Below are 24258 nucleotides of genomic sequence, written 5' to 3'. Positions count from 1 at the left end.
TTTGAAAACAGATTGGTTCAGGCAGTACACACTTTAATAATCACAAGTTATGAGTAGCACACACAGACATGTTATTATGTCGTTGCATTCTATAAAGTTTATACATTTAATAATGTACGTAATTTAAAATTTTATGAAACAAATTATCAAAAATATATAGATCATATCATAATATATTAATAATTTTAAATGTTTAAATATTAAAAAATCGACTCAACCAAAAAATAAAAGCTTAAAGACTGATGTAATCAAAATATTAATTACATATTTTTAAAATTTAAATATTTAAATTTGTAAAATATTAACATTTATTCAAATTTTCTAGATCATAATCCTTTTTTCTACGGATTTAGATATTTAAATATTAAAAATTGGTGGAAAAGAAAAATAAAAGCTAAAAGACCAATGTAACAAATTAATTACATATTTGTAATTCATAAATATTCAAATTAATTACATACTTGGTAATAACATTTCAGACCTACTAATAACACATGAGTTTATCACAATTAAACCTACTTATGTTCAAATACATAAACCTCCAAATTCAAAATACTAAATCCATAATCAACAGCTATGCATATACATCTGCTCCACGTCTTCAAAACTGCACCTCCAAGTCTCCAAAACAGCGTATCCAGAATTAGATATTTAGAACCAACTATGCAATCAGCCACCCATCTTATCTGCAATTTGGAAAACAGAGGATATTTCAGGAAGAAAAGTAATGCCCTGAAACCAAATGAATGACAGCATACAGATATGAAATAATCAAAATATTTTGGTTGTTACTAACCTTAACTCTCCGGTGTATGTGGAGGTGAAGGATCATGTGCTCCCAAGGTGCCGAAACAAGCCTTCCATCGGCGATGTGACCTTCGTTGTTCTCTTTTAATCTCTTCGATAGATGTTTCAATATTAGTCAACCTGGACTTTGTTTCATTTAACAAAGAAAGTACTTCCTCTTCAAAAGCTCCCCTTCGCTTCGGCTTTCTTGGTCGCCTCACTTCCTCCTCTCTTGGTTGATCTATACCGACATCATCCCTCACCACCTCACCTTGACCATTCTCGGTTTCCAGTTCTCTACTTACATTATCCTCATCTTCGTCACAGTCATCTTCTATTTCTGCTTTTCTTCCCTTTCCTCTTCTCGGCTGGCCAGTTTTAATTAAATAACAATTTCGGTCCTTTACATTCATCAATTCTCCATCCATATCAAGAATGTCGGCTTTACGGAGCATAGTTTCATTAAGATACGCATCCCCCAAACATTCCATCTTATGCAAATCATCCTCATCAATAGCACTATGAAGCAATGCTATACAAGTTACTAAATGACCATTTCCAAGTGCAACTTTAGATGATGTTGCCATGGTCATCATGCTTTTAAAAATTAAGTGTATGAAATCAACACTTTTTGCCGAACGTCGCACTAAATAGTCAAGTACTAGTAAATCATCCTTCGTTACTCTATTCGACTCCTTTTTACCACATATAGAATGACAAAGGAACTTATGAAATATAAGATATGATGGTTCAATTATGAGTCCATTAGGAGCTTGTTGTAAATCGACCGAGTCTTCACCGGTCAATTGCTTCCATACTCTATTAACATCAAAATTTGAAGGACAACCTCTAATGCCACCTTTAGGCAACTTCAATTTCTGATTCATAAAATCATACCCTATGCTATAATCAACCCCTTTTATTCTAAAAGAAATTGCTTTTTCATTCTTAGAGGCATAATTCAAGGTGGTATAAAATTCTCTAGTTAACTCTTTATAAACTTGATACTTACCATGTGCAATAAAATTTAAACCCATTCTACCAACTATTTCATCAATTTTTGATTTCAAACCCATCCTAGTCAACAAAGCATAATCAAAATATCTAGGTATAACAATAGGCTTGCGTGAAATAGTTTCGTAACGAATACCTTCTTCGTCGGAGAAAATTGGAAATGGGCAATCATAATTTGAGGACAAATCTTCTCTTGTAACAAATTTCGGAGGCATAGTTGAACTTGATGATTTCCCTTTTGAAGCAACTCTTTTAGCTCGTCCCTTTGTTGATGCCATCATTTTGGTTAATGATTTGATAAGATTATGATAGCAATTTGATGAATTTAGAGGCTAGGTTTCGGGTTGTGGAATGGGGAAGATTTAGAGAAATTTTTTTTTCACTTGTTTTGATTCTAGGTTTCTAAAGAAAAGTGGGAGGTTTAATTTTCAATTGCAGTAATTTTCAAAATAAATCGAGGTGGGTCTAAATACTCGACGAAAACAAAGCCTGAAATCGAGTTTGGCATAACTGGACTAGCATAAACTCGATGTTAGGTTTAAACTCGTCGAATATTAACCCATCATCGAGTTTATGCAGCACTGAACAGAAACAAACTCGATGTTAGGCTTAAAACTCGTCGAGTATTTAGCCAGACATCGAGTATTTACTTGTCCAGTTCTTTATATGCACATACCCTAATTAAAATAATAATTTTAATCATTTAAATTATTAAAACTATAACAAATTAATTGAAATCTCAAAATTTTAAATTATTGATTTCATTTTTTTACCCTTGAAAAAATGCCTCTATTGAAAACATTAATTTATTTTCAACACCCTTTAAATTTTTTATTCCAATTTTATCCTCATCTAAGGTATATGTCTCTTTAGTGTGTGTCTAATGTATCATATAATTTACCTCTCCTTTTTTCATATAGCGGGAAATACCCATTTGATATTGCAAAATTTGATTTCATTCCTAAATAATCAAAACTCTTTTCTTCCTTCCTAATTTGCCGTGTTCATCTTTATGACCTAAATCCATGGTGACTACACGGGCTGCCACTGAGAACGACGGTAATATCAGAATCGCTGATATGGGTAAGAAATCCGTTGCAAAAAAAGCTTCAAAAAACAAAAAGGTAGTGTCAACCGGAGAAGCTTCAGTTCCTCCATCTCCTGTGCAGTTGAGTAAGAAGAGACATGCAAATGATTCACCTCCGAAATCGAAGAAACACAAAGGCATTTCCAGAACTGAATCCAAGAAATCTCCTCCTAAGGTATGATTTCATTAGTTTATAAGTCAATTAAGAACCTACTGCATTAGAATTGTTTTATGTCTTAAAATAATAAATTGACTCTGTTTATATGATTGTTTGAAATTATGTTTAAGTATGCTTGTTTGGAATTATGTTTATATAAAATTGTGGTTAGGTTGGTTGGTAGATAGTTTTGAAGGTACAGTTATGAACTCTATTTTTTTAGGGTACTGAAATTTCAGTTTTTGAAGGTTAATTCCTCCATTCTACTGGGTTTGACAATGAAATTTCAGGTTTTGATTTGGTTATTTTTGGGCATTGTATTGAGAGGAATGTTAGAAATTGTTATGAACTCTAAATTACCCTTACTAATTGGCAGCTAAGTAGGATGGACAATTTACTCAATCAACATTCATGTATCGGAAACTTGGCGTTTCAGACACAAAATTGCAATTTTTATTATGGAAAATCTTGAAATAACAATGACTTGACGTCTACGTGTCCATATCTAAGTGTCTTGTTTACAAGTTTCCGAGTCCGTGTTACATAGCTTGGCAGTTTTAGTGTACATTTATGTAGATACTGGGAGACTTTTATGTTGGAGCTCTAAAATTTGAAAGCTTGAAGTGAACCTGAGCCAGCTTAGTGTTGTTTTACTTGCCTTGGAGGTTTATTACCTTAACCTACAAAATGTTACTTTTTGCACTGCTGAATTGGACCAGCAGTTTTACTTTGACAAGCACTATAAATATCTGAAAAAGAGTGCTGTAAATCTGTGTGCATACTATGGGTTTAATTTCTGGCTTTTGTTATTTTCCGAATTCCTATTTTCGTCTGGCTCATGTCAACATGTTCTTTGTGAAATTTTTGATATCTAACTGTTTTCACTCTAATTTCCATACAGCTATGGCAGTTTAAAGTAAGCCGAGAAGATCGTGTTCACTCGAAGATTGATACGCGCATGTCATACGATGTCATTTCTGATATCAAATCGACTCTGACTCCAGGTGAATTGGAAAAGTTTAGACAATCTTGCTTTGGCTACTTTCTTGATATTCCCAAGATCAAAGTGCAAAATCAGATCATACATTGTTTATTGTTGAGGGAGGTGGAGCAGCTAAAGAAGTCTGAATTGTGGTTTGAGGTTGGCGGTCATAGGCTGAAATTCGGAATCGACGAATTTGCTTTGATCTCGGGTTTAAACTGTCAAGGTGACAGCAGTAAGTATGCCTATACAAAAGTTGAAAACGGCATTTTGGATAAGTACTTCAGCGGGCTGCAATCTGTTTCTAAACAGACCCTTCAGGATTTTTTCAAAGCTAGGCGTTGGGAGTCGGAGGAGGATGGGTTTAAGATAGCATTTATGCATTTTTTGCATAACTTCTTGCTTGCTTCACCGAGGACTGCTCGTATCCCTTTGAAGGACTTTGACGTAGTTGATTCGGCTGATTTGAACGACTATCCATGGGGTATTGACGTTTTCAAGTACACGTTTGATTCTTTGTCAAAAAGAGCTGTTCTTAGTCCGGGATCTCTTATTATTGAAGACAACATTTACCAGTATCGACTTCAAGGTTTACCATATGCACTGGTATGTTGGTTCTACGAGTGTTGCCCGGCGGTGGAAAATACCTTTGCTCAGCTAGTGAACAAAGATGCTATCCCGCGGATTCTGAGGTGGCAAGCATTCGTTCCTGCAAAATACATTGATGTTGACAGGGATTTATTTGTTGAGATTGCATCCGATGAGGTTCGTATGTGTTAAATTTTCAATTTTTCAAATGTAATTTATCATTGACTCTGTTTTCATATATGGTGTTCATTTGTTATGTGTAGATGATTTTCCGATCAATTGTTCCAACCCCGGCAGAGATGAATGCCCTTCGTCTAGGTGACTTATTCAAAAAAATTAAGGGAAACGAGGAGGGTTATTGTCCGGCATTTAATATATTGAAGGACGGTGAATCAACGTCGAACACTTCGAATTTAAATGTTATGGAAGAGAGGCTGGAAATTTTGATGGCTGGTCAAAAGACGATTAAGGATGATATAATGGATTTGAAACGTTTATTCACTTCCAAATGTTCCGAACTTTTGACAGTTGTCAATTCATTGAATGATAGGCTAACTCTGATTGGTGATTCTAAAACGGTAATTTGTTTTGATTTATGTATTTTGTACTTTTATCACTTAGAGTTTAGTTAAATATAATTTATGTTATTTCATATTATGTTATTGTAACCTGATGGGAACCTAATGTGAACTCCATATCTATATCAGGTTGAAATTGAGAAACATGATGTTTCTGATGGCTTGCAGACAAGGGTTGACAAAGGAAAAAAGGTTGTTCTTCCTGCAGAGGACATTTCAGTGAAACCAAGTAAAAATGGTACTTCTATAGTAACGGAACGAGAAGAAAGGGATGGTAGGGAGTCTGTTGTTCCTGTTTCTGCTGATACTAAAGCTACTTCCAGCAAAGAAAGGGATGGTAGGGAGTCTGCTGATGAAGAAGAAGGTGCTGAAAAAGTCGAATTGGAAGATTTGGTTTGCGAGAAGGCTGTACTTGAAGGCAAGGATGACCGTGGTGAACCTTGTGTTATTGTTTCTTCCGAACACGTTGATGTTATCTCTCCGAATTTTGAGGTATATTTAATAATTTGATATTAAGCTGTTTTGATTAACTATATTAATTTGTTTATTGTCAATTTACTAGGTTTCGCGACAAAGCGAGTTGAATTTAAAATCTCCACCAGATGACACCATCAATCAGACTAAAAAAAATGCAAGTGAATCGATTGCTGAATTCAAATCAAAGGAGGTATTGTTTGCTTTAAATTATATTTATAGTTTAATTTTATAGTTTACTTACTGTATCCTCTCTTATGTTTTTGGTAGTCTGGTCCTTCTTCAAGCCGCTTCATACCGACGCAAACTGGTTGTAAAGTCCGTATTTGTCCATTTGATGCTAATCACATTTTATTCAGTGATGCCACCAAACAAGACATCATTCAGAATTGGCTGGAAGAAGGACGTCCTAAAGGGGCCAAGTTCGTATCTCGACTAACTTTTTTCAGTTCTGTTTTAATGCTCACTTATTTAATTTTTTTTTCTTTGTTTGTTTAGAAGACAATACTGGATATACGATCCAAAGATTGATAAATTCCATCCTCGTCTTTCTCTTGGCGTGGTTGATATTGAAACGAAATCCTGGTTTTACCATCTCTACCACGTTGGAAAGCCTCTTGAGTGTTCTGTAAGTAAATCCTGTTTTAATGCTCACTTAGTTAATAACATTGTTGTGACTGTATGGCTACTTAACCTTGAATTTTGTTTATTTGGCAGCATGTAGATGTTCTCTTTTATTATCTGAGAAAGAAAATAAAATCTGGATGTGCTGCAAACAGTAGATGTACGTCAACTGATAATTATTTTGATCGGCGTATTCAAACTCTCTACACAGCATACAAGAAAAAGCAAGATGTGTCACTTGTTTCTTTGAAACATACAGTGGCTATCTACATTAAAGGTGGTGCTATGCGTTGCAATACGAATTGGGCTGATGTTGACGATGTTCTTTTTCCGATCAATTGTGTTAACGATTGGCATTGGATTTTGGCTCGCCTGAATTTCAAGGAACGATGCATCTATATCTACAATTCGTTGAGGTCGGCGCAATATGACAGATCAGCAACTGAATATGTTACTTCCTATAGTGTGTTACTTCCACTATTCCTTCAAGCTACCAATTTTTATGATTCTCGAGATGACATCGATACTACTGCCGGTGCTTATGAGGGAAAGAGAATAACTGATCCGTTCAGAATAGAGATTGTGGAAAACATGCCTATCCAAAATGATGTGTAAGTCTATAATTTGTTTTTAGCTTTAGTTGGTTGGGTTATATTAAAGAGTTATGGTCACAGAATAGGAACCTAATGTCAACCTTGTTTCTTATGTTTTTTTATTTTTTTCTCACTTTTCGTAGTGATTGTGGAGTTCATATGTTTTCCGCTGCTGAGTTCTTTGTTGATGGGAAAGTTATGGGGCATGATTATGATGTCAAAGAACACCGTGCTCGTTACGCTTCGTCATTATATTTGTATGCTCGTTGGAAGGAAAGCTCTTGTTGTGTTAGTGAAGATGAGGGTCCTCTAAAACTCAAGAGAACATCTGCCTAGGGAGTGAAGAGGAAGCTAATTTATGGAGGTTCAAGATGAAGAATGTTATTGATTTTTGTTTGTAAAGAAAGTCTCCTTTTTGTCACACTTTTATTTTGCTTGGAGGACATAAATGTCCATTTATTTCTTATTTGAAGACTATTTTAGAGTATTTGTAAAAACAGGTAGTTACAATATGTGTAGTGTTTTAGCAAATTTCCGCAAAATTGTGAATTGTCAATAGTTATATTAAAAGGCAGGAGTTCAATTCTATTTTTCTGTTCTGTTCTATAGTAGAAGTACAAAATTGAGAAAAAATAATTGGTATTACACCAAACCTTAAAATCAAACTAAACCAAAGGAATCAATTGAATGTTTGGCTGATATCTCATATATAATTCCATACGTTCAAACTCGATGTGTGTCTAATATCTCGACGAGTTTTCATCAACACATCGAGTTTCTGCTATCCAGTTTTCCACAAATTTCATGTTGGGCTGCATAACTACTGCCATAAAACACCAAAATTCTACAATCTACATTCAAGGCAATATAAAAAAGCATCTCTCAGTAAAATTCATACTTTCAAACAAGCTACAAGAATCCAAAAAGAGTTCAATAAGCGGTAAATTTCAGTCACTAATCATCGTCTTCGTCTTCATTGTCACTGTCATTTGAGTCTTCTAGTACATCAGTGTCGGCATCATCATAATTGATCGTAGTATCATCCTCCTCATCGCTAGAATAAATCGGGTTTGAGTTTTGACCTTGAAACATTTGACCAACATCAACTTCATCCGGTAATACATCTATAGGATGCAAGAGTTCCAAATTTTCACCACCATTTTGATCGACTTCATGACTATTATCTGCCTCGTATTGCTGATAGGGCTCATCATTCAATATTGAATCTTCATTGCACACTTTTTCCTTTTCTGGCACATCAAATATATTCCTGTGAAATGATTTTTGCACAATTTTCCAATGACCTCCATTTTTCATATCGCTGACATAAAAAACCTGTTGTACTTGAGAACTCAACACGAAAGAATCACCTGTATACCATTTACGGCTCACATTAACAGAAACTAAGTTGCCATCTGTTTTAATTCCATTTTTATCGCCAACATCCCACCAATCACATTTAAACAAGAAAACATGATTCCCATTAACATATTGGAGGTCAATGATATCTGTTAGCACACCATAAAACTCGATTTCTTTCGACTTATGCTCTCCCGTAACTGAAACTCCATTATTTTGAGTCCGACGAAAATTATCACGCTCAACTGTGTGAAACCTAACTCCATTGACAATTATCCCACTGTACCTAGCAATTCGTATATCAGGACCTAATCCCAACGCATATATATGATCTGTTGCTGCAACCAAACCAGTAGCACGTAAGCGTCCAACCTGAAAAATAAGTTTAATGGTGAAATTAGAGGCATAATTCAATATTTAGTACTTTTATAGCATCATACTTACACACTCCTTGAACCAACTGGCAAATCCTGCCTGGTGTCTTTTTTGCACATCTATAACACTTTCCTTTTGTAATTCCTCAATGTGAATCCTGCACAACGTTTATAAAATTAGATAAAAAGTGTAAAATAAAGCTATTTTGAAACTCTAAAGTCTTTGTTTTTTCAAAATAAAATAACTTACTTAAGATATTCATCAACATCCTCACAATTGTTAAGCACATACCACTGCAATTTTTCAAAATCAGAATGGGATAACGTTTTATATTCTGTAGCTCCTAAAGGTCTTGCATTGTTTGAAAATATGGAAAATCCATTTTCCACTCCTATTTGCACAGGAAAATTATTTCTCTCAACGCGATTATATATTGTCTCAACACCATGAAAATACAGTGAACAAAAGTTCAAACATTCTTTAGTGATATACGCTTCAGCAATTGAACCCTCCGGTCGAGCTAAGTTACGTACATAATTTTTCAAAGTACGTAAGAACCTGCACAACAAATTTGTTGTAAATGTGAATAAACCATATAGATATATAAAAATTAGTTAAAACTGCAGCAAGAAAACTAAAAATAAAATTTCCTTATCAACTAACCTCTCAATAAAGTACATCCACCTATAGTGAACAGGGCCTCCTAATTCTACTTCACGTGGCAGATGAATTGCCAAATGCATCATTACCACGAAAAAAGATGGAGGATATATCATCTCAAGTTTACATATTATCAAAATGATATCGCTCTGCAACTTTTTAACTGTAGATCTTTTTAAAGTCTTCGAACAAAGCTCCTTAAAGAAAGAGCTCAACTCTGATAATGCAGTGTAAACCTCACTACGCAAAGACCCACAAATTGATGCTGGAAGTAACCGTTGCAAGAATATATGATAATCATGGCTTTTCATCCCCATAACTTTGCAGTCCTGAACACTTACACATCGAGAAAGATTGGAAGCATATCCGTCTGGCAACCGGATTGACTGCAACCATTCGCAAAACTTTCTCCTTTCAGGCTTCGGTAATGTATAACAAGCAAGTGGCATAAAAAATTTATTTCCCTTTTGCTGTAAATGTAACTCTTTTCTTATACCCATTGCTTCTAAATCCATTCGAGCCTTAATGTTATCCTTAGATTTTCCATCAATATTCATCAACGTACCCAATATATTTTCACATATATTCTTCTCAATATGCATTACATCTAAATTATGACGTAATTTTAATGTTTTCCAGTAAGGCAATTCAAAGAATATACTTCTCTTTGTCCAATTGAGCTCTTCAGGACCACGTGCACGCTTTTTTTGGTTAGGTGTCTTCCCAAAAACAAGGCTTTTTGGAAGCAAATCTAATTGCCTTAGAACTTCATCTCCTGACAACTCTTCAGGCTTTGACCCGTGCTCTGGTTTGCCATCAAATTTTCTGCTTTTTCTCCAAGAATGTTGGGCATGTAAATATCTCCGATGACCCATGTAACATTGCTTCACTCCATTTTTTAATGTTAGCGAACACGTCCACTTATTACACACAGGACATGCCAATTTTCCTTTTGTGCTCCATCCAGATAACATTCCATATGCTGGAAAGTCATTTATTGTCCATAATAATGCAGCATGTAATTGAAAATTCTTACCGCTATATGCATCATATGTTGTCACACCGGTCTCCCATAACTCTTTTAACTCATCAATTAATGGCCTTAAATATACATCGATATTATTTCCGGGAGATTCTTTACCAGGAATAAGCAAAGATAACATCAAAAAATTCTCCTTCATGCATTTCCATGGTGGTAAGTTATATGGCGTCACAATCACCGGCCACATGCTATAACTCGTGCTCATATTTCCAAAAGGGTTAAATCCATCACTAGCAAGCCCAAGTCGCACGTTACGAGCATCTTTGCCAAACCAAGCATATTTCTGGTCAAAATCTTTCCATTCCGTAGCATCAGCTGGATGTCTAATCGTATCATCATCTACACGTTTCTCCTTATGCCACCTCATATTTTCACCAATATCTTTAGACATAAATAACCTCTGAAGTCTAGGTACTAAAGGGAAGTGTCTAAGAATTTTTTGAGCAACCTTCTTGCGTTTTCCGAAACCTAATTTCCATCTAGGGGCCTTACAAGTTGGACACGTGTCAAGATTTTCATTTTCCTTCCAAAATAGCACACAATCATTTACACAAGCATCAATAGTTACGTAACCGAGTCCTAAATCACGCATCAATTTTTTAACCTCATAACTTGAACTTGGAAGGGTTTCTCCTCTCGGGAGTGCATCCTTGAACAACTCCAAATTCGAAAAAAATGACTTATTACTAGAATTTGTGAGTGCTTTGATATTAATCATCTTAAGAAGAAAAGAGAGCTTTGAATATTTTTGACTTCCAGGATATAGTTCACAATGAGAATCATTCCACAATTTAGCAAATTTTGCTACTTCTCCTTCTAGCATGTTATTATCTTGATTGGGAAGTCTGTCTTCCATGTCGGTGTCCATAAAAGTTGCATTACACATATCATCTAACATTTCTGAAACATCATTTCCACTATCCTCCAATTCATTGTCCGAATTAATAGAGCCATCTAAACTATCACGAGGTTGAGAAGTCTCACCATGGTGCACCCAGTTTGTGTAGTTTTCACTAATTCCATATTGATATAGATCCATTTTTACTTCTTGCAATGGCTTCAAATAAATATTGATGCAGTTCTTGCATGGACACCGAACTCTTCCATTTGAATCAGTAAAGTCTTTTGCAACATTCAGAAAATTTTTGACCCCTTGAATATAACATGAACTAAATCGGTACGACGTCATCCAACTTTTGTCTGATGGCGTCCCTTTAATACCAAAATAATATATTAGGCAACATCAATATTTGGTACAAATCTATCAATTGAAAATATAATTAAAACTTACCCATTACAAATCAGATACCGTTAGCTATTTTAAAAATATATCCAATTTCTTTCCCTGAACTACCTGCAGTTCTAAAACAAGGCTAACATTTGGTTAGTGTTACTGTTAAAACATACTCGAGGTCAGCCTATATAGTCGACGAATTTTTAAACTTAACTCGAGTTTATACGTCGTTTGCAATGTTAAACTCGATGTCATGCTTAATATTCGACGAGTTACATCCTTAACTGGACTTTTTTATCTCTGTCAAAGCACAAACTTGATGTAAGTCTTAATACTCGACGAAATGGAAGCAAAACCTCGAGTTCTTGATTTTACTGAGCTAATAAACTCGAGAATAGGTGATAAGTCGTCGAGTTTTAAGCCCGACCTCGAGTTTGTACGAATCAGTTAAAAAATTAAATTATCAATTGAACAAATAAGCAATTTGAATGTGAAATTCATCCTACATTAATCAATTTAGTCTCTTTTCATAAGTTAAAAAATACCTGGACAAATAAGCATCAACAAACACAAATCAATGAAAGTGCGGCGGCGTGAGAAGCGTACAAACGTATGGAATTGATGCGGTAGTGTGGTGTCAATATTCAGCAAAAAAAGTTTTTCCCTAATGAAGAGTGCTTCGATTAACCTAATTTGGATATTTGAATCTTAATTGTCATATACCTTTTTTTATCAAAATAAAATATAATTTCATAACCCATTTAAACCTGTTATCATAATTTTTTTTTTCAATTCCATGGTGACAAAACATTTATTAATCACAATATCATTTAATTTCGCTTAATTGCTGAAAAATAAAATTATTCACAATATTTTTACATATTATGATAAAATTTATTTTATCATAATAACTGTATTTTTAATATACAGTGACAAAACAGTTTTTGTCAAAACCCATTGTCACAACAAACACAATTAATTGCTATAGTGACAAAAATATTTGACACAATATTTAATTATCACAACATTATATAAGTTTAATTAATTGCTGAAAAATAAATTCGTTACTAAAGTCTTTAAATATTATGCTAAAATTTATTTTTTCATTATAACTGTATATATTTTCTATTTTACCATTTATTTTCTGCAATTAGTTTTTCTTTCTCTATTTTGTGTGTATTTTGTGTTTCATAAGGTTGACATATGGTCAATAAACGGTTTATTTACGGTTATTATAACTATAGTTTAAAATACAGGCACAAAACATTTGTTTTGGCAAATTACTTTGTCACAACAATATATTTACTTTTTTATATAGTGACAAATAAATATGACACAATAAATATTATAACTGTCTTTTTAAAATATCGGAACCAAACATTTGTTTTGGCAAAATATTTTGTCAGAAAAACAAATTTACTTTTTTTATTGACAAATAAATTTGACACAATAAACAGTAGTGGAAAGAGTTTATGTTTGTGTTTTATAAGGTTGACATACGGTTGACATCAGGTCCATATGCAGTCGTTATAACTGTAGGTTTAAAATACGAAAACAAAACATTTGTTTTGGCAAAATACATTGTCACAAAGACATATTTACTTTTTTATAAGTGACGACAAAATTTGACACAATAATAATTTATTACAATATCTTTTATTGGCAAAATACTTTGTCACAACAAACGTAATTAAATTTTATAGTGACAAAATATATCTAATTGCTGCAAAATAAAATTTGTCACAACTTTTTTAAATATTATGATAAGAATAATTTTGTCATAATAAAAATATTTTAAATTACGGCGACAAAACATGTTTTTGTCAAAATAGTTAGTCACAACAAACATAATTATTTTTTATAGTGACAAAAATGGTTGACACAATATGTATTTGTCGCAATATCATTTCATTGAACTCTCATTGTGACAAAATAATTTTTTTTGTCACAACTAACCTATTTATTATGACAAAATATAGTTTGTCACATATTTTTTTGTCACAAGAAGCCAAATTTTTTGTAGTGTCACATGTATATTGTGGTAGAAAACACATATTACATATCGTTAAATTTTGTAATTTCCATAGATATTGTTGTTCTAATTGTATAAGATTTTCTCGTTCATTAAACCAATTTCCTCCCACAAATTCAGTTTTAATTGCGGCTTCTAATCTATGCATTACTCCTTTTATATTTTCATTAGCAGTAAATGAACTTAGAATTTCTCCATTTTGCATTCCATATTTTATTCTTTGTCTATCTAACTGTGTTATGGATTTCCACCATAATTCGGCATTTCCTTTTAAGGTGTTGATCAGAAAGTTGTATGCTTTTGCTAGACTATATCCATTTGTTATTATAGACATATTGTTCATTTTTAACCATTCATCTATAGTTTTTTGTATATCTTTTGGACAGTCTAGGTCTAACCATACTCCATTTTGATATATCGGTTCTGTTTTAGTTTTCTTAATAAATTTTATGTCACTATTAAAAGGTCTTTCTCTGTAAATTTTTCTTTTCATATTGTCATAATCTCTCATATCTATATTTCATTTTATCATTTCTTCTTCTTCTCTATTAAGAGATCCAGATATATCATCTTCTTCATATTTTAGTGGAACAGATGTTTGGTTAATATTCATATTTAAATTTTCAATTTTTTGACTTAAATCTAGTAATTCTTCTTCTTCGATTTTATTGTTTTCATATAATTTTAATCTTTGTTCTAGAGTTAGCATTTGAGTTTTTATAGTTAATCCTTCATGTATGAGTTCTTTACTTTCTTTTTGTTTTTCTAATTTTTCTATTCTATATTCAAGAACTTCAACTTTTTCTTTTATACTTTCTAATAGATAAAATATTTTATCTAATTTTTCTTCATCATTATGTGGTTTGTCAATTTTTATTGGCTTAAAACCGCTTAATGGTAAAGTTAGACTTCCACTACTATATCCTTCATCTTCATCATATAATGTATCTACAAAACTATAAGGTCTGTAATTCATAGTTTTAATATTTTGATTTACAATTTTTAAATTATTATTTATTTGTTTAAATTGTTCATCAATCGTAAACGTTTGCGTGTCGCCTATTTCTTCCATTTATCTCAATGATCATTATATCCCATTCTTTTTGCTATAAAATTTATCATTTGTTATATGTTTGTCAATCTATCTTCTAATAATGATAATTGATCATTTATTTCATTCATTTCCAGTTGTCTATAAATTTTATTTATAATTAATTTTAAATGATCTATATTTTCTATTTCACTTAATAAATTTTTAATTTCATTTGCACTTGGACTTAATTACATTATTATATTTTGTATATATTGTCTACCATTCATGTTTGTTGTTTTTATTTTTCTAATTGTTTAATTAATTCTATATCCTCTTTGGTTAAATTATTTAATAAAGAATTTTCTATCTTGTTCATGTTTTGATGTTATAGGGTAAATGGTTCTTTTATATAAAGTTTAGGATTAAATTATCTTTTTTAAGAAAGATAAAATATTAGTATTTTAATAATTTGCACAAATATGGAAATATTTGTATGTCAGGGACACAAGAATGTCAAATACCCTGAATTATATCTATATAAATTTATTTGATCATGGCCTGCACTATTCTTATAATTCTGATATGTGTTCTTAAGTCTTAATTTTTAATGTAATTAATATTATAAATAGGTGTTATTACTGAAATCAGTTAGTGATTGGAAAAAAAGTTACATTTAATAGTTGGCTAGATTGGAGATATGACTTTCTAAAACTTAAAGAAGTTTAAACATTATTGGATGCTTATTACTAGAATTTGAATATGATAAAATTGTAATTCTTGTTTACCACTATGGGTGTGTTGATAGCATCACAATTATATGTAAGAATAAGTATCTCCAGTAAATGAATTGACATCTTTATTATGGACAATCGTGTGTGAGCTAAGCTTGTTGAGATGTATTTGACATTGAACTTGGTTCTTCTTATAGGACTTTTAAAGACAACGTGAAAATTTCCTTAAAGTGAAACATAGTGTCTGACCTAAATTTATGCACTAGTGGAGCTTGTTGGGTACGAAATGGGAGCCATGGTATATACATACCAATATGGCGATTTCTATTAGCTTCCCTCCCTTCCATTTAGGATGTCCCATTGTCACTTTTTTATAACCCACTTAAAAAGTCTCATTTTACCTTTTTAGCTTAAACTTTCTTATTTACCCCTTATTTTATATTAATAATTAAACACACTTATATGGTAATTAATAACATGTACAATTCCAAAGCACAATTAATAAGGGCAAAATAAAAAAAATGTCTTTTGTTTTCTTAATATGAGAGAAAAAGAACAGTATGACTTTCTAATGGGACAGAGGGAGTATCTTACAGTAGATGTAAATTCTCGTATGACTTAGCTAAACTCTATTTATTAATGGCTTAATTACTTAAAAAACCCTCACATTTAATCTTTTTTTCGTCTATACCCTGGCCTAGAAAAAATGTTACATATACCCTTAACGTGTCTTTATGTTTCACCTCTACCCTCGAAGTATTAAATTGACCTCTTTTTATTTGAAAAACAGTTTAAAATAGTCCTTCATTTTTGGGTATCTACATAAATCCCCCAAAAGTGGTCTTATCTAATGTTTTTACCTTAGTTTTTAATTTTTTGCAATAATCTCTCAATAAAAATGAAAAGTTTTCACAATTTCCTTATAATCCAAAATTTGTTGATTTTATAACAAAATATGATAGGTTTCCTTATATAATAAACAAATGCGAAAGAACAGATCTGGGTTTTGATTCTGGTACGGGTAGAGGAGCCGTAGCTGGAGAAAGAACGGTAATTCAAGAATATAGGTCTGGGTTTTGATTATGATACGGGTTTCAATTTTGATTTGGGTTAAGGTCTAGAAAAAAATTTAATGGAGTAGTAGTATGTGAAGAATGCTAAAAGGTTAAGAAGATGAGTTTTGATGGTTCCCTTAGTGCGTGTATGACAGAGTTACATTAATTCAGATTCAATTTGCCGGTGGGTCCGATTGACTGCCCCACTGAACAATTCAATTGAGAAATTTTATGGTTTTGTTTTATGTTTGTGAATAGAGGTGCTTTGACATGGAATGGTGTGGTAGTACCGTTGCTGGTTCAATTTCAAAAATTAATAAATAAATTAAAATTAATCAGTTATGCAAATAGAAGAATTCAGTTAGAATTTAAGTTTACTCGTCCAATTCTTATCTTTACAAGATTACCATTGTTACTTGCTGAAATTTTATTAGTAAAAGTATATACATTATATAAAAATATTTTAAAAAGAAGTAAAATTACACCACAACCATATGATTATGCAAGATCTAAATAAAAAATCTAGTTTAGACTATTATACTTAATTTTAGACGATTCATTTCAAATAATTTGTTTTATTTGTCGATATCTCAAGGCAGATTCTATAAAAAAAATGATTTTAAGAAATTCAGTTGATATAGGTTCATATCATATTCACATCAGGTCGATTTTTAGTTTTATAGACTATCAAATACATTTCACTTAAAAGAGATATTCAATTTGTAGATTACACTAAATCTCAAAATTTTATCTATATAAAATGTCAGTTGAGATTATAAAGGGCAGTTAGACAAATTTTATAAAATAAATGAATTAAAATAGTTCAGTTGATATAGGTTCAAATCAGGTTAACATCAGGTTGATTTAGATTTTATAGACTGTTAAAAACAGTATACTTAAAAGAGTCGCACAAGAAAAACAGAGAAGAATCAATTGATGGCAAGTGAGGAAAATAAAGAAAAAAGTGGGAGAGAGGAATTGTGAAGAAGATTAAAGAAACTGACAAAAAGAGAAAAAATAGGGAAAATTATAGGAAAATAAAAGAATTTAAAAATTAGGTCTAAAATTGAAAATAAAATCAGACATTTAATTTTAAAATTTTCTCTATATAAAATGTCATTTAATATTGTAAAGAGCACAAAGACAAATTATATTTAAAATTGAATTAAGGTAGTTCAGTTTATATAGGTTCACATCCGGTTCACATTAGCTTGATTTTCGGTTTTATATAAAAGAGATATTCTATTTGTGATTACATTAAATTTCAAAATTCTCTTTATTTTGGCAACTGTAATAAACTTAGATAGTTTATTTTGAATTTACTATTAGTTTAGTTATCTCTTTGAAAATTTATTTTTAAACTACAAATAAATTAATTTGATTAGACTAAATTAATTTTAAATTTATCCGAAATTTATATTAAGTTGACATTGAGTTTACATTGAATTTATATTAAATTTATATTAAATTCACATTGAGTTAAAATTAAGGTCACATTGAATCTATATTGAGTTTACGTTGAGTTCATATTGAATTCATACCAACCACTGTAATAAACTTATATATTTATTTTTAATTTACTATTAATTTAGTTGTCTTTTTGGAAATTTATTTTTAAACTACAAATAAATTAATTTTATTAGATTAAATTAATTTTAAATTTATAACAATTTATCCAAAATTTATATTAAGTTGGCATTGAGTTTATGTTGAGATTATATTAAGTTCATATTAAGTTCACATTAAGGTCACATGGAGTCTACATTAAATTCACATTAAATTTACATTGACTTTACGCGGTTTATTTTAAATTTATTTTAAATTTCACTTCAGTAAATACTTAGATAATTTACATTAAGTTTACTATTAGTTCATTTGTCACTTTGTGTGTTATTTTTGATATGTAAATTATTTATAAATTAATTTGATTAGAATAGACTAATTTTAATTAAACTAAGTCAAATTTAAATTTATAATCAATTTAATAAAAAAAATTATTTACTTTAAATTGACATCAAATTTATACCGAGTTTACACCTACCACAGCGGGACAAACCACCACATATCTGGCTATAAATAATTTTAATTTAAATGATGTATAGATTTATTTAATATAAATTTATTATTATATATTAAAATAAATATTAGTATCATTATATAATATAAAAATATATTTATTTTAATTGGAAAATAATAGTTTTGTACTACATAAACTTATTTAAATAATGAATGTGGGTCATGCTAGAAAGTGAGTGGGACACTTTAGCGTTGAATCATCAGGTACTATTCATCACCTGAAGGTGTACTGCATAGGCACCGTCGATTTCTTTATCATCACACTGGTCTGTACCAAAAGAACTTGGTTTTTTATGGATTTTCCATGATTCAATTACCTAATGATCAATCATCGGAAACCATCGATTCAATTTCTTACGAGAGGAGCTCCGCCTCCGGCTACAATACTCCGCCACATGGACGAACTTATCTTAAAAAATAACATGTTTGGCAATTGTCAGATTTAGAGAGAGACTATAGTTTCTTTCAGATCTAAAAAGAAACAAGACATAATCCATTTTTTTAAATCAATGTAACTGTTACTGTTTACACCGGCCCAAAGAATTGCTGGATAGGCGCATCTAAGGGGACTTACTACAAAGATCAGCTTGACGTGGCCGTTGTATCGGACAGTGAAGATAGTGGCTCCGAAGATGAAGTCAACATGGCCGAATTCTTGGGAACGAAGCCCCTGGAGTGTTCGGCCCTGCGAAAGCCCGGTTTTGTTAAGAAAAACAAAACCGCGGGGGTACAGAAGGAATACTCCTTCGACCTAACCAAAGCCGACGACATATTCGATGCCTTGTTCAAAGATGGATAGATCGCTTTAAGCGAGGGTCACGTAATCCCACCGTCAGAGGAGCTGGTCGGAAAGGATTATTGTAAGTACCATAATTCCCGGAGACATAGCACAAACAATTGCGTGAACTTCAGGAACGTGATCCAGAAGGCGATCAACGAGGGGAAACTTCTATTTCCGACAAAGAAAGAGGCTGATGCAAAGTATGTTTCTATTAACACCGTTCGGCCTCACTTTGATAGTTTCCTGGAGCAAGGACAAATACAGAGCAAGTGGAATCCTAGAAGACCTAAGCCTAGAGTGGAGACCGATGGCTCAAAATGGCGAGGAGAGAGAGGGCGACCTCAGCAATAGAAGAGAAAGCGCCATAGCTCGCCTACTGCAAAAATGACCTTCCCGTCATGCAGTACATGTTTCAAAGCCGAGAAGGCCGAAACTGCGAGGGAGCATCCCAAGACATTCAAACCCAGAGCGCCCACGGAGCAGTGGCAGAAGCATCAGCTACAGCGGGGGTCTAAGACCTTGTTCAAAAGGATTTTTCGGCCAACAGAGGAGACCCCTCGTATGACAAAAACCCAAAAGAGGCGAATGCAGAGGTTACGACAGGAGTCGAGGGCGAATCATGATGCAAAATTGGCTCCTAGTGACAGGCAAGGAAATAGGCCTATAATTGAAAGGTTGGGAGGCAAGGGCCAGATCAATACGAATACCGAGCCATATGATCAGCGAACTCCCAAGATCAGAAAGATATGGGTCCCAAAACAAGCAAGCCGAACAGCTGATTCTGTCGACACAAGTTACAGGACAGAGGCTCACATGAGTGAAGTAGACCTTGGTGAGAAACCATCCTACAGAGATGTGCTTGTATCCCACAAAGACGGTTGGTTAAAGGCGAAATTGCCCAAAGACCGTGAGGTCATTGTTTCGCACAAAAAGGGGGTCCTGAAAGCTTGGGTGCCGGTCGTGAGGGACGAGTATGGAGTGAAAGTAGTTACGCTCCCCGATTCGTACAGGAGCAAGCCTGGGCAGAAGGCGGCGTTGGAAGGCGATGTAATCGTCCCGGGAAGGTGATAGTGCCGATAGCACGGCAGTTGTATCACTTAATAAACCCCAAACAAGGATGACAAGGCACATTCGGCCGCTTTACATCAAGGCCGATTTGAACGGAGTATTGGTCAACAGGGTCCTTATTGATAACGGAGATGGGCTCAATATATTGCCGGAAAAGATGCTTAAGAAGCTCGGCATAAATCGAGATCAGCTTGACCCAACTGATGTCTACATGACCGATTTCGCCGGAGGCGAGACGCCGGCTTAATGATACATTACCCTCCGAATAAGGGTTGGGCGAGTAGAAACTGAAGAAGGGTTTTTTGTGGTCAACGTCCGAAGCAACTACAACATTTTACTCGACCGAGATTGGATACACTCCAATATGTGTATACCGTCGACCATGCATCAGATGCTATTCATATGGCGAGACGACGGTGAAGCCGAAGTCGTACAGGGCGACCCCAACCCCTTCGGCGAAGACCATAATGTACTTGAAGAACGTTTATATGATGAGGAAGTGCGGAACATATAATCCCTTAGTTCAAAAGGGGAGATAAGTGTACCTCGCCTATTAGTCAACTCGGATCGGCCAGCATCAGTAACCCTAGGGGGCAACGACCGATCTACTATCCTCAAGCGTTTAGAATGATAGCACGACATAAAGAATTAAGGGAGAAGATCAGACAGTTGGCCTCGCTGTACGACATTGCATCAGCCGAATGCATCTATGAAGACCAAGATCAAGATCCAACAGGATCGCTGAAAATTGGAGATATACAGCTGGCAACAGGGAAACTGGAAGATGATCCTGCCCAAGTACAAGACGACCTTCTCGAAGTAAACTTGGGGACAGCTGAATCGCCCAAGCCTATATATGTCAACGTCGGATTAGACAAGGAATTCAAAGGATGTCTGATCGCTTTACTCATTGAGTTCCGCGACTGTTTTGCCTGGTCGTACGATGAGATGCCGGGCCTTGATCCCGATATCGCCGAGCATAAGCTCCCCTTGAAAAGTGGATTTCGGCCGTTTCGGCAACCCCCCCGACGAATGTCAAGGGAAGCGGATACACTCATCTAGGACAAAATTAAACGTTTGGAAGATGCTAAGTTTATTCGGGAAGCCCAGCACACCGAATGGCTCTCCAACATCGTCCCGGTGATGAAGAAAAATGGAAAGCTAAGGGTGTGCGTAGATTTTCGAAACCTCAAACACCTAAAGACGAATACCCTATGCCTGTGGCCGATATGCTGATAGATAGAGCAACGGGGCACACGATACTCAGTTTTCTCGACGCACATTCTGGATACAACCAAGTACCAATCAGCAAAGAGGACGTATCCAAAACGGCTTTTCGATGTCCCGGGCCGATAGGAGCGTACGAATGGGTCGTCATGCCTTTTGGCTTAAAAAACGCGGGGGCAACCTACTAGAGAGCGATGAACAAAATATTCAGAGGTCTCGATTGCCTTGAAGTTTACATCGACTACGTGGTGGTCAAATTGAATACCAGTGAAGTTCATCTGGCCAATCTTCGGAAAGGGTTCGAACGCATACGATGTAACAGATTAAAAATGAATCCTCTAAAATGCGCTTTCGGCGTTTCGGCTGGAAACTTCTTGGGTTTCTTGGTTCACCAGCGGGGAGTAGAAATAGACAAGAATAAAGCCAAGGCGATCATCAATGCTGAACCACCCAAAACCAAGAAGCAGCTCCAGAGGCTCATCGGTCAAATTAATTTCCTCAGACGGTTTATAGCAAACACAGCAGGCCAACTTCACAGTGAGTGTCTTGCTTTGAGGAAAAGAGACCGATGATTGGATATGGACGGGCGAGCAATAGAGGGTCTTCGACGACCTGAAAGAGTACTTGGCCAAACCTCCGGTTATGACCCCCCCCAAAGCCGAATAAGCCATTGCTGCTTTATTTATCGGCTGCACACGAATCCTTGGGGTGCATGCTTGCCCAAGAAGATAACGGGGTCAAAAGAGCGGTCTATTACTTAAGCCGTGGATTGACCGATACGGAGATTCGCTATAGAAACATAGAGAAAATGTGCTTGTGTTTGTACTTCACATGTTGCAAGCTTCAATATTACATGTTACCGGTATTGGTGTACGTACTGTCCCAGACCGATATTATTAAGTATATTCTATCGAAACCATACTTAAGAAATCGAATTGGGAAGTGGGCGATTGCAATGTCCAAGTTTACATTAGTATATGTCCCCCAAGGGCAGTCAAAGGACAAGTGTTGGCCGATTTCTTAGCCGATCATCCTGGAATTACCCTCATGGAGGAAACAATTAGTTTTTGCGACATAGCCATATGGGAGATGTGGTTCGACGGGTCCAGGACAAGCCAGGGGGCAGGCGCCGGAGTACACATTGTCTCGCCCCTGGGGGCATCTTACCGGCTGTCGTTCAAACTCCAATTTGAGTGTACCAACAATCAGGCAGAATACGAAGCCCTAATATTCGGTCTCGAGATCTTGGCTGAACTGGGGGCAAAGGCGATCAACGTTAGAGGCGATTCTTTGTTGGTTATCAAACAAGTAATTGGAGAATCCAAATGCGAGTCCGAATTACTGGTAAGGTATTGCAACAAGGCAAAACATCTCATCGAAGGCTTTCAGGATACAAGGATAGAATACACCGAGAGAGCCGATAATGTTGTTGCAAATGATTTAGCTCAGCATGGTAGTGGGTACAAAATGAACCTCCACTTGGATGCAATAGAAAGAGAAATGCCGAATCTTCATACTGGGGGCATCACCATTGACGAAAGGAGATTTTCAGCCTACCAACTTGATGTTGACCAAGATTGGAGAATTGAAATCTTAAACTGGTTTGAGAAGTCAGACCATACAAATAGGAGGTTAAGGACCTTGGCCCTAAACTACGGGGTTTTGGCAGGCGATTTGTACAAAAAGGGCTTTGAATGGCTACTTTTCAGATGCATCGGCCCCAAGGAAGCAATGCTAGCAATGGCCGAAGTACACGAAGGGATAGCTGGCGCTCACCAGGCGGGCCCTAGAATGAGATGGCTGATCCATAAATACGACTTCTATTGGCCGAAGATGGAACAAGACTACATAAGATACGCTAAGGGGTGCGAGGTTTGTCAGAAATGTGGTCCTATACAGCATGTCCCGGCCGAAGAACTACACTCCATTATCAAGCCACGACCATTTAGAGGATGGGCGGTCGACCTTATAGGGAAGATATATCCTGGCTTGTCAGATGGCCATACTTTTCTTATCATCGCCACTTGCTATTTCATCAAATAGGTTGAAGCCAAGCCCCTGAAATCGCCTACGCAAGAAGCTGTGATCAAGTTCTTCAAGGAATACATCGTCCATCGACACGGATTACCCGAATCAATAACCACAGATCAAGGGACCATGTTCACAGGAGGCGATATAGTTTGGTGGGCTTCTCAGATGAAGATAAAAATGGTACACTCGACGCCATACTATGCGCAAGCCAACGGACAGGCCGAGGCAACGAACAAAGCTATTAAGCTTATAGTTCAAAAAATGGTTGAAGAAAACCCAAGACAATGGCATGTTTTGTTGTCAGAAGCAGTTTGCGCGAATAGGACCAGCCAGAAGTCGGCCACCGGAACTTCGCCTTTCCGAATGGTGTATGGATATGATGCAATGCTGCCAATGGAGCTTTCTGTCATGTCAACTCGCCGTCTATATTAGAATAATTTATCCAAGGACGATTACTTTGACAAGATGGTGATAGACTCCTTGGACCTCGACGAGGATAGACTAGCCGCGCTAGATCACCTTGAAGCCCAGAAAAGAAGGGTCGAAAGGGCGTACAATAAGCGTGTAAAACCCAAGTCATTCGCTATAGGCGATATGGTATGGAAAGCGATTCTACCTATTGGCCACAAAGACAGGCGACTTGGAAAATGGAGCCCGAACTGGGAAGGCCC

The 24258-nt window shown here is 34.9% G+C and overlaps 4 protein-coding genes across 4 annotated transcripts; 2 read left to right on the top strand and 2 right to left on the bottom strand.

Annotated features, from left to right (window-relative positions):
• Positions 1 to 408: 408 nt before the first annotated feature.
• Positions 409 to 2459, bottom strand: LOC126665522 (uncharacterized). Its single transcript, XM_050358340.2, has 2 exons — positions 797 to 2459; positions 409 to 686 (listed from the first exon to the last, which is right to left on the bottom strand). Exon 1 carries the CDS (start codon positions 2079 to 2081, stop codon positions 798 to 800), a length of 1284 nt encoding a protein of 427 aa, XP_050214297.2. The 5' UTR covers positions 2082 to 2459; the 3' UTR covers positions 409 to 686; position 797.
• Positions 2460 to 2825: 366 nt separating this feature from the next.
• LOC126668935 (uncharacterized) lies at positions 2826 to 6736 on the top strand. The gene is made up of 9 exons (XM_056104420.1): positions 2826 to 3062; positions 3946 to 4791; positions 4878 to 5192; positions 5322 to 5684; positions 5755 to 5859; positions 5937 to 6088; positions 6165 to 6294; positions 6384 to 6632; positions 6725 to 6736. Exons 1-9 carry the CDS (start codon positions 2826 to 2828, stop codon positions 6734 to 6736), a joined length of 2409 nt encoding a protein of 802 aa, XP_055960395.1.
• A 936-nt stretch (positions 6737 to 7672) lies between these two features.
• LOC126677090 (uncharacterized) lies at positions 7673 to 12498 on the bottom strand. The gene is made up of 5 exons (XM_050371545.2): positions 11611 to 12498; positions 9281 to 11531; positions 8867 to 9175; positions 8687 to 8774; positions 7673 to 8614 (listed from the first exon to the last, which is right to left on the bottom strand). Exons 1-5 carry the CDS (start codon positions 11612 to 11614, stop codon positions 7838 to 7840), a joined length of 3429 nt encoding a protein of 1142 aa, XP_050227502.1. The 5' UTR covers positions 11615 to 12498; the 3' UTR covers positions 7673 to 7837.
• An 8949-nt stretch (positions 12499 to 21447) lies between these two features.
• On the top strand, positions 21448 to 24019 carry LOC126668927 (uncharacterized). Its single transcript, XM_050362164.1, has 3 exons — positions 21448 to 21689; positions 22546 to 23428; positions 23600 to 24019. Exons 1-3 carry the CDS (start codon positions 21448 to 21450, stop codon positions 24017 to 24019), a joined length of 1545 nt encoding a protein of 514 aa, XP_050218121.1.
• Positions 24020 to 24258: the final 239 nt, after the last annotated feature.

This window comes from Mercurialis annua, linkage group LG1-X, assembly GCF_937616625.2.
Source record: "Mercurialis annua linkage group LG1-X, ddMerAnnu1.2, whole genome shotgun sequence".
NCBI classification, from domain to species: Eukaryota; Viridiplantae; Streptophyta; class Magnoliopsida; order Malpighiales; family Euphorbiaceae; genus Mercurialis; species Mercurialis annua.
The sequence above is the reverse complement of the archived record's forward strand: the minus strand, read 5'-3'. Positions and strand labels throughout refer to the sequence as shown.

Bases quoted from the DNA above. Each gene is read 5' to 3' on its own strand.
- LOC126668927 (XM_050362164.1), top strand. From the start codon at position 21,448: ATGGCTCTCCAACATCGTCCCGGTGATGAAGAAAAATGGAAAGCTAAG. The intron at 21,690-22,545 runs GTACGAATGGGT...ATGTCCCCCAAG, and splicing joins TGTCCCGGGCCGATAGGAGC to GGCAGTCAAAGGACAAGTGT. The intron at 23,429-23,599 runs GTTTGTCAGAAA...TTCATCAAATAG, and splicing joins GATACGCTAAGGGGTGCGAG to GTTGAAGCCAAGCCCCTGAA.
- LOC126668935 (XM_056104420.1), top strand. From the start codon at position 2,826: ATGGTGACTACACGGGCTGCCACTGAGAACGACGGTAATATCAGAATC. The intron at 5,193-5,321 runs GTAATTTGTTTT...TATCTATATCAG, and splicing joins TGATTGGTGATTCTAAAACG to GTTGAAATTGAGAAACATGA. The intron at 5,685-5,754 runs GTATATTTAATA...TCAATTTACTAG, and splicing joins TTATCTCTCCGAATTTTGAG to GTTTCGCGACAAAGCGAGTT.
- LOC126677090 (XM_050371545.2), bottom strand. The intron at 8,775-8,866 runs GTAAGTTATTTT...AACGTTGTGCAG, and splicing joins GATGTTGATGAATATCTTAA to GATTCACATTGAGGAATTAC. The intron at 8,615-8,686 runs GTAAGTATGATG...CTTATTTTTCAG, and splicing joins CCAGTTGGTTCAAGGAGTGT to GTTGGACGCTTACGTGCTAC.
- LOC126665522 (XM_050358340.2), bottom strand. From the start codon at position 2,081: ATGATGGCATCAACAAAGGGACGAGCTAAAAGAGTTGCTTCAAAAGGG.